The sequence below is a fragment of the Stegostoma tigrinum genome, chromosome 35 (assembly GCF_030684315.1).
Source record: "Stegostoma tigrinum isolate sSteTig4 chromosome 35, sSteTig4.hap1, whole genome shotgun sequence".
NCBI lineage: Eukaryota > Metazoa > Chordata > Chondrichthyes > Orectolobiformes > Stegostomatidae > Stegostoma > Stegostoma tigrinum.
Window position 1 is genome coordinate 1129042 of NC_081388.1, and position 10243 is coordinate 1139284.

The 10243-nt window shown below is 46.9% G+C and overlaps 1 protein-coding gene across 1 annotated transcript; it reads right to left on the reverse strand.

Annotated features, from left to right (window-relative positions):
• Positions 1-1333: 1333 nt before the first annotated feature.
• On the reverse strand, positions 1334-9077 carry LOC125447498 (CCN family member 1-like). Its single transcript, XM_048521927.2, has 5 exons — positions 8577-9077; positions 8188-8401; positions 6974-7300; positions 4239-4441; positions 1334-3089 (listed from the first exon to the last, which is right to left on the reverse strand). The coding sequence occupies exons 1-5, from the start codon at positions 8634-8636 to the stop codon at positions 2787-2789; spliced, it is 1107 nt and encodes a 368-aa protein (XP_048377884.1). The 5' UTR covers positions 8637-9077; the 3' UTR covers positions 1334-2786.
• Between the last annotated feature and the right edge of the window lie 1166 nt (positions 9078-10243).

Genomic DNA, 10243 nt, shown 5'->3' on the forward strand with positions numbered 1-10243 from the left:
TCTCCATTGATGTTGTCTGAACTGCTGAGCATTTTCAATATTCACTTTTTATTTCAAATTCCCAGTAACTGTAGTAGTTGCTTCATGTTGGTTTGATTTTTGTGACATTAAGGAACGTGGGGATAGCTGGGTATTTGTAGTAACATGATCCCATAGAATGACACAAATAGGCTCCAATTTGGAATAGCACAGTGACCCAGATGTTAGCAACGCTGCCTCACAGCACCAGGGACCTGATGAGTAGTGATGAGGTCTCTACTTTGACGTTGGGTGGTTGTATGGAGTTTGCACATTCTCCCCATTTCTGCATGGGTTTCCCGCTGTGCACTCAAGTTTCCTCCCACAGTGCAAAGATGTGCAGATTAAGTGGATTGGCCATGCTAAATTGGCCATAGCGTCCAGGGATGTGAAGGCTTGGTGGATTAGCCATTGGAAATGCAGGATACAAGGATAGGGTAGCAGGGAATGGATCTGGTTTGGATCCTGTTCAGAGGGTTGGTGTGGACTTGATGGTTCAAAGGACTGCTTCCACTGTAGGGATTCTATGAATCTGTCTCTTACTGCAATTCTACAAGAACTTGGTAAGACACCATCTGGACTATTGTACGTAATTTTGATCACTGTACCAAAGAAAGGTTACACCTACCACAGAGGGAGTGCTATAGAAGTTCATCAGTTTGATACCAGGGAGAGTAGGACTGTCCTTTAAGACAGATTGGTTCGACGGGGCCTGTTTTCATTAGAGTTTAGAAAATTAAAATGGAATATGATAAAACTGTATTAAATTCTAATAGGGCTGACAGACGAGATGCAAAGAGGACATTTCCTCTGGATGGGGAGTCTAGAATCAGGGGGCACAGTCCCAGATTACAGGATACACTACTCAAAATGGAGGTAAGGAAAATATTCTTTAGTAAAATGGTGGTGAACCTGTGGAATTGTCTACTACAGAACACAATGTGGAGATCAGATGATTCCTGAATATGTTTGAAACAGAGACACATTTTTAGATTTTAAAGGCATCAGGGAGGATATAGAATATGCCATTGAGATTGCTGATCAGCAATGTTCATATAGAATGGCAGAACAAAGAAGGAAGGAACTCTTGTTCCTAGTTTGAGGAGCTAAATGGCCTCCTCCCATTGCTGTATGCCACATGGAAAATGTTTACTGCAGAGCTGCTACTACATGTCAATCTAGAGGAGCAACCAAAATGCCAGCTTCAAGAGAGAAGGTGGGGGACAGTAAAATCAGGCCAGATAGTAAAACATTGGCTTCTATAAAATAAAACTTTTATTCTTACAATTTTCCAAAATACATTTTAAAATCCACTATATTACAATTTATAAAAATATGCCATACCTTAAATACACAATACAGGAATGAAAGCACAAGTTCAATTAACTGCAGTTCAGCTGCTGCTTGCATCTGACTGCTGCCAGGGAGCAATACAGACGATAAGATGCAGAATGTGTCAACCAGACATTACAGTCCTGACATTACCTGCGTCCAATAAGCAATGAAGTAGACACTGGGTAGGTCAGGGGAGTTTCTGGCTTTATACTGGTCATCCTTTCATTTTCACAAAAAAATGAATGTAATCCATTTTCTGGATCTCAGAAGTTTTAAACCTACAAATAATTGGAGGAATTAAGGTTGTCAATGTATTGAGCCTTACTTGGTTCTGGCTTTTGCACAAATCATTGAGCCCAAGTCTATTTATCAGCAGAAAGCCAGTGATAACCAGGACTTTTAACAGTAGCTGGTTTAAAAGAACAGGATTTGATCAACCAACATAGATGACCAGGTTCAGAGATTAGGCACAGATACACTACATCGTGCCAGTTTCCTTTTCAGCCCAAAAAAAAAAAAATCTGCTTTCACTCCAGATTTCAATACTGCTTTCCTTAATGAATGGCCAGCAGCTCTTACAAGTGATCAGTTCAGGAGGAACTTGATGTTCACCAAAATGTCAATGAGCTCCAGATTGACCTGCTGCAACTAAGAGGCTGCCTCATTTTAACTGAAAAATAATTGGGCACCTCTTTCACAGCATCATATGCCTTTAAAATTGTCCCAGTCCCAGTTGAGATCCACACTTTCTCACTGCAAAGAAGTCCACCTGTTGGATGGTATGGGATACAGTAACTCAATTCCAGACAGGACAAACACACACACACAAACATGCACACAACGCTCAAGCATTTTTACAAAAGGAAAAAACACTACAGGTAAGATGCAGGCTTCTGAAACAAAGCCACTTCATAAACTCCAAGATACCTGAAGATGTCTTGTGCAATTTGAAATACAGGGAAACTTATGGATTGTCCCAGAAGTAGGCAGAGAGTTGCTGCCAAGAGGAAGTGCCAAAAGGCTCAGATCAGTGCTGTTGCTGCAAGGCATAAGCAAAATATTTGCTGATGAGACACTACAGTCCAGTTAAGAATAGTTTTAAAAAACTAAAAATCACCTGCCAACAGAGATGCACTACAGCAGACTATGGTCCTGCTTAGATTTCAGTGGAATAACCTCCATCTACTGTTTAGTGCAGGAAATAGTGCTACATGTGCATGAACAGAGAAATTTATGGTCTTACAAGACTATTCCGCAGAATAATGAAGAACATTCTTGTTTGTACAATATTTTCTTCATAAGGACGGCTGCTCTGGGTCTCTTGTCCTGGAATTAGAACAGAGGGCCATGTGTTCAAATCTGATTGGCCTACTGCCTCTTCTTCAGCCCAGTTTCTCACCAGAGTTCAGAGGACAGGGTTGAAAGTTCAGCTTTTAGTCTAAGAACTTGTGGATGTCATTGTTGAGTCTGAAGGATGGCTGGACTACCTCGTTCAGGTGTGGACAGCTGTAGCTGCATTTACATGATTGGATCATCATCATATTCTTGCTGAAGCTCTCACCATCCTCACAGGAGAACTGGACACGAATTGTTCGGGTCTTTTGTGGTGAGCAGCAACGTTGGTCTATGCACAAGCCACAGGAGTTCGGCCGATATTGCTTTACACTCTTGCAACCAGCATAGTTAAAACGAACTGGTTCCATAGCCTTTTGGGTTCTGGTACATTTCTTCCCTTTCTGAAAGACGTAATGGAAGAGTTTAATGAGTCTGATTTGGTCAATTATCTTAAACTACTAGGTTCTAAAAGACTTTGTGTCTAACTAAACACATCTTTCTTTGCTCCTGGTCTAGCTTAACAAACATGGATGTATCTACTAGAGACAATTATTTAGTTTCTCCAAACCATTTGTATACATTATTATCAAATTCACTCAACACATTCCTGGAATGAAGAAAGGGATTGGTTTTACAAGGACAGATTGAGCAGCTTGGGCCCATATTCATTGAAGTTGTGAAGAATGAGAAGCATCTCATTTCAATGCAGCTTGACAGGATGCCTGCTGAGAAGGTATTTCTCTCATTGGGTAAAAATCGAGAACTGGGGATACATTTTAAAAAAAGGAGTATCCCATTTATAATGAGTGAGGTGGAATTTATTCCGAGAGGGGTTAATCTTTAGGCATACTCAAACAACGGAGGTTTGATCAGTGAACATATTCAAGCCTGAGGTGGACATTTTAGATTGATAAAGGGAATCAAGCATTATTGGGGGTGGGGACAGGCAGATAGGAGTGGAGTTGACACCAATAGATTAGCCATGTGTTATGCAATGGAGGAGATGGCTAAAGGGGCTAAATGGCATCTTTAAAATATACTTTGTTATTCTTTCATCAGACAAAGTAGTTGCTGGCAAGGTCAACATTTGTTACCCAATCCTAACTGGCCTTGAACTGAGTGGCTTGCTGGGGCCATTCTGAGGCCAGTTCAGACTCAACCACCTAACTCAAGGTCTGGAGTCGCATGTGGGTCAGACCAGATGACGATGGCAGACTTCCTTCCTGAAAGGACATTAGCGAACCAGGTGGGCTTTTACAACAATGATAATGTCACTGTCACCAGTGAGACTAGTTTTCAATTCTAGATTTTATTAATTGAGCTAAATTCCACCAGCTGCAATGGTGGGATTTGACCCACATTCACAGAACAGGAGTCTGTGACTCTAGATGATAAATCCAGTGAATTTCTTGAAACATTGGCTGTTTGGTAGTCCTGAGGGATAACCATGTCCACTCTGTGCACGTGTGGTTACAGCATCAGCAGACATCTTCACTGTACTTCCCCAATACTCAGTGACTTCCCAGATGGTCTTGTAGAACTTCATTTACCTTCAGTTTGGGATAGAAGGTCTGCCTGCAGCTTCGAACCTGACACAACCGTGTCTCTTTCTTCAGCTTACACTCAGGGTTGTCATTGCTGACCCTGGTGGACACACCCAAGCCACAGATTTTTGAACATTCAGACCACTGGGTTGTCTGGACAATGCACTTGTACTGAGGGAATCTCTGTCCTTCAAACAGGGCTCTCCAAGCTGAAAGAGTAAATAAGTGGTTTTAAGATCTGGTCAGGCAAAACATAGTATTCGTTACCAGGACCACAGGTTTCTTAGGATAACAAGGTGGAGAGCTGGATGAACACAGCAGGCCAAGCAGCATCTTAGGAGCACAAAAGCTGACGTTTCAGGCCTAGACCCATCAGAAATGGGGGAGGGCAAGGGGGTTCTGAAATAAATAGGGAGAGAGAGGGGGAAGCAGATCAAAGATGGATGAGGAGAAGATAGGTGGAGAGGAGACAGACCAGTAAAAAGAGGCAGGGATGGAGCCAGTAAAGGAGAGCGCGTAGGTGGGGAGGGGATAGGTCAGTCAGGTCAAGGGGGGCCAGGCTGAGGTTAGTAGGTAGAAAGTGGGAGTGGGGCTTGAGGTGGGAGGAGCAGATAGGTTGAGGGGAAGAACAGGTTAGGGAGGCAGGGATGCGGGGGGGCGGGGGGGGTGGATTTTGAAGCTTGTGAAATCCATATTGATACCATTGGGCTGCAGGGTTCCCAAGTGGAATAGGAGTGGCTGTTCCTGCAACCTTCGGGTGGCATCATTGTGACACTGCAGGAGGCCCAGGATGGACATGTCGTCTGAGGAATGGGAGTGGGAGTTGAAATGGTTTGCAACTGGGAGCTGCAGTTGTTTATTGAAAACCAAGCATAGGTGTTCTGCAAAGCTGTCCCCAAGCCTCTGCTTGGTTTCCCTGATGTAGAGGGAGCCACAACAGGTACAGCAGATGCAATATACCACATTAGCAGATGTGCAGGTGAATATCTGCTTGATGTGAAAGTCTTCTTGGGGCCTGGGATGGGGGTGAGGGAGGTGGTGTGGGGGCAGGTGTAGCACTTCCTGCAACTACAGGAAAAAGTGCCATGTGTGGTGGGGTTGGAGTGGAGCGTGGAGCGGACAAGGGAGTCACAGAGAGAGTGGTCCCTCTGGAAGGCAGACAAGGGTTGGGAGGGAAAAGTGCCTTTGGTGATGGTTTCGGATTGCAGACGGCAGAAGTGTTGGAGGATGATGCAACGGAGCCGGAGGTTGGTGGGGTGGTATGTCAGAACAAGGGGGATTTTTTTTTGATTGTTATTGCGGGGACGGGGTGTGAGGGATAAGTTGCGGGAAATGCGGGAGACACAGTTGAGGGTGTTCCCAACCACTGTGGAGGGGAAGTTGTAGTCCTTGAAAAACCAAGGATGAGGACGAGGACATCTCAGATGTATGGGAGTGGAATGCCTCACCCTGGGATGAGATGCGGTGGAGGCAAAGGAATTGGGAATAGGGGATGGCATTTTTTGCAGGAAGGTTGCTGGGAGGAGGCATATTCTAGGTAGCTGTGGGAGTCAGTGGGCGTGAAATGGATATTGGTTTCTAGGTGGTTGCCTGAGATGGAGACAGGTGTCCAGGAAGGAGAGAGGGGTGTTAGAGATGGTCCAGGTGAACTTGAAGTTGGGGTGGAAGGTGTTGGTAAAGTGGATGAACTGTTCGAGCTCCTCATGGGAGGACGAGAGACAGTGCTGATACAGTCATAATGTAACTGAGGAAGAGGTGGGGTTTAGGGCCAGTGTCGGTACAGAAGAGGGACTGTTCCATGTAACCTACAAAGAGACAGACAGTTTGGGGCCATGTGGGCACCCATGGCCACCCCTTTTGTCTGTAGGAAGTGGGAGGAATCGAAAGCGAAGTTGTTGAGGGTGAAGACAAGTTCGGCTAGGCAGATGAGGGTGTCAGTAGAGGGGGACTGGTCAGGCCTGTGGGACAGGAAGAACTGGAGGGCCTTTAGGCCATCTGCATAGGGAATGCAGGTGTATAGGGACTTGACATCCATAGTAAAAAGTGAGGTGTTGGGGACCAGGGAACTGGAAATTCTGGGGAAGGTGGAGGGTGTGGACGGTGTGACAATCATAGGTAGAGTGTTCCTGGACCAAGGGGGAGAAAATGTGGTTGAGAGGTTCAGTGGGGCAGGAACAGGCAGAGACAGAGACAATGGTCAACCAGGGCGGGCAGGTTTGTGGATTTTGGGAAGGAGATAGAAGTGGGCAGTGCGGGGCTGGGGAACAATGAGGTTGGAGGCTGTGGGTGGGAGCTCACCAGAAGTGATGATGTTGTGGATGGTTTGGGAGATGATGGTTTGGTGCTCAGGGATGGGGTCATGAATCAGGGGGCAGTAGGAGGAAGTGCCAGAAAGTTACTGCCTGGCCCCAGCAATGTAGAGGTCAGTGTGCCATAATACAAATGCACCTCCCTTGTCTGCGGGTTTTATAGCGAGGTTGGGATTGGAGCAGAGGGCTGCACGTTCTGTGGTGAGGTTAGGATTGGAGCAGAGGCCCCACAGGTTTCTTAAAATAGAAAAGTCACAGAGGAACAGAATTGCAAAAAGGTTTCGATTTCATGGAAACTATTTGAATGATATTTTAGTCTTGTTTAGTCAAATACCATCCAGACATATGTAGTGGCTAAAATTGGTCTGTGGATACTTGTGTTTCTGTAACTGGACAGGGCACTGAACTGTTTAACCAATTCAAACAACTTACCAGGTCGGTTCCTCAGAGAGTGATGCTTTCTTTGAACCAGCTCGTTGCTGCTGATCCCAGCAAGGTAGCCCAGGTCGTGAAATGCCACTCCACGATGTTTCGATTCCTCCTTATCACAGACAAACTTCTCACAGCATTGCCCCGGGACTTTCACCAGCCGGGGGTTGAGGCAGCTCATCCCAGTCAGGGGCAGTTCCTGAGGGCAGAGGGGGATGCAGCCCACTGCTCCATCTATACAGGTGCACTGGTGTTTACAGCTTAGCTGGAAACCCTCACCATGTTGGTAAATCCTCCCATTATACTCGCAGGTTCTGCCCTCAGACTTTGCTGTTAAGAGAAGGTCAACACTGTTCACAGCTGCTCAGGTGTAAGTGTTTCCCTGTTCCTTCACAATTCAAACCAACTAAACAGGAGACTTTAAACTCAGTGCTTCAAGCTTGTTCAGCACAGTTTGAACCTTGCCTGGTCACTGAGTGAATATACAGGCTGAGGCAGGGGTAGCCATTGTGTCAACCAGCTTCTCCCAGGGACAGAGATAATGGGAACTGCAGATGCTGGAGATTCCAAGATAATAAAATGTGAGGCTGGATGAACACAGCAGGCCAAGCAGCATCTCAGGAGCACAAAAGCTGACGTTTCGGGCCTAGACCCTTCATCAGAGAGGGGGATGGGGGGAGGGAACTGGAATAAATAGGGAGAGAGGGGGAGGCGGACCGAAGATGGAGAGTAAAGAAGATAGGTGGAGAGGGTGTAGGTGGGGAGGTAGGGAGGGGATAGGTCAGTCCAGGGAAGACGGACAGGTCAAGGGACATCCTGGCAGCTGCAGTTGATCAATGCCATCTTTTTGGATCCCCATTAAACATCAGTGAAAAATCATAGTCAGAGATTAGGGATTAGACAGATTTAGCAGAACAAACCACCACCCTCCTGAAAAGGGTGACCCCAGGTACTCTCCCCCCCCCCCTCCCTGGGACACTGCCACCTCATCTCTCAAGGCACTGCCCCCTCCAATGGAACCACCATACCCCCGAGGCACTATCCCATCTTGTTTCCCTTGGATGCTGCTCTTTCATCTTCTCCCATCTCCCCTAGTTGTTTCACCCTCCCCTCTCCCCAGGTACTGCCCACTCTCCTCAGGCACTGCTTACTTCTCTGGACACTCTCCTTTGTACTGCCCACCCCCCTCCCACAGGCACTTCGTCAATCACACTAACCTCTGCAGATGCCTCCTCCTGCTAGCATCTTTGTCCCCTGGTTACACTCCAGCCCCTTCAAGTGGTCACAGGGGTTCGCTAGGCTGCAGTCGTCGTTCAGCTGCTGGGCACACACTTTGCAGCATCCACAGCCGTCTAGGACCAGGCTGACCCCGGGAGGACAGCGGACTGGGCTCGGGGGACAACTGCATTCACTCGGGCACTGCACTCTTACCTAGAAACACAAACAGCAAGTGGTCAGTCAAAACAGGGTGGGGGGGGGGGGCGCAGACACATTGAAGAGACAGCTTCGTTCTAAGTGCGTCCCAAAACCCACTGCAACACCCAGCAAAAACAGAGATACGTTCAACACTGCAAACTTCCGACAGATAACATAGCGAACAGCTTACTTTGCTCAGCAGAGCTGAAGCCACGGATAGCAGTAGAGAGAAGAACAGCAGCCCCTCCATCTCTGTAGTTCCTAGTGCTGTGTGAGGTACTCGGTTCCTGGGCTTCCTCCTCGGAGCTCACTCTCTCTCACTCCTTCCTTGAATTTCTCTTTCCTCCCGCTGTACTTCCGCTCCTTAATCTAATACTCTATCACTATCACCTTCTCTCGGTGTCCTCCTGCTTTTAATTCTGCTAATTGAGTCGTCCACTCTGTCTCGCTGCTGTTAACTCTTTCGCTCTACCCGCCTCTACTCTGTTTTATCTATCAGTGTTATTCTCTCTTTGTTGTTCTCCCTGTCTCTGCACTGTTACATCATCCTTTCTATCTGTGTTATTGTCCTTATCTCAGTCAGTGTTACCTCTGTATTGCTGTGATGCCCTTTTTGCCCCTCTGTTCTGATCTCGATTGCTGCGCTATTGTATCTACACTTATCTGTCTCTGAGCCTACCTCATGCCCTAATTATACAGCACTCGCCCCGCAGTACCAGCTTTCCCATTGGCTAACTCGCTGCCTGGCTGTCTAATCAGAGACGAGTCTGTCTCCCAGACATTCCATTCAGAAACTCAGTGCGCAGCTGCCGGACCGCTCTCACTGATGAATGGAGCCCATTCATAAAGTGGGGATACAGCCTCAGTAACTGTTAATTCCAGTCAAAAGTCAGCTTAGCCCAGCTACAGTTGGTCTCACTCAGCTCTCGTTCTGTTTACCTCAGCCTTAGTCACAGTCTCAGTCAGTCAGCTCAGCTGTACGTGCTGAGGGATGTACTAAAGCTTGGGACAAAAGTTGGGGCGGGTGTCTGTTCAGTTATTGGACCTTACCGGCACCTCAATTACATGTAAATATAATCTTACACAAGTAACAGATGCCTTCAGTTTATTTGTTGGTTAGCGAAACTCTAGTGTGTTTGTTTCCAATTCTCACTGAATTGTGTTTGTGAATATATATAGTTTTGTTTACAAGTAAAGTATATTTTTGAAATAAAAACAGTTCGGCCTCAGTCAGTCTCACTCAGTCAGACCAGCCTCATTAACAGTCACCCTTACAGACAGTCAGCCTCAGTGACAGTCAGTCACACTCACAGTCTGCCTCAGTGACAGTCTCACTCACATTCAGCCTTGGTGACAGTCAGTCTCACTCACAGTCAGCCTCAGTGACAGTCAGTCTCACTCACATTCAGCCTCAGTGACAGTCAGTCTCACTTACAGTCAACCTTAGTGACAGTCTCACTCACAGTCAGTCTCACTCACATTCAGCCTCCGTGACAGTCTGTCTCACTCACATCAGCCTCAGTGACAGTCAGTCTCACTCACAGTCAGTCTCACTCACATTCAGCCTCCGTGACAGTCAGTCTCACTCACAGTCAGCCTCAGTGACAGTCAGTCTCACTCACAGTCAGTCTCACTCACATTCAGCCTCAGTGACAGTCAGTCTCACTTACAGTCAGCCTCAGTGACAGTCTCACTCACAGTCAGCCTCGGTGACAGTCAGTCACACTCACAGTCAGCCTCAGTGACAGTCTGTCTTGCTCACAGTCAGCCCCAGAAACAGTCAGTCTCACTCACAGTCAGCCTCAGTGACAGTCAGCTGAGCTTCAGTCTCAGCCACAGGCAGTAGCAGACAATGCA

Excerpts from the sequence above, each read along its gene's own strand:
- LOC125447498 (XM_048521927.2), bottom strand. The coding sequence starts at position 8,636 with ATGGAGGGGCTGCTGTTCTTCTCTCTACTGCTATCCGTGGCTTCAGCT. Across the intron at positions 8,402-8,576 it reads CTTCAGCTCTGCTGAGCAAA|GTAAGAGTGCAGTGCCCGAG; the intron begins GTAAGCTGTTCG and ends TTGTGTTTCTAG. Across the intron at positions 7,301-8,187 it reads AGGAGGAGGCATCTGCAGAG|CAAAGTCTGAGGGCAGAACC; the intron begins GTTAGTGTGATT and ends TTCTCTTAACAG.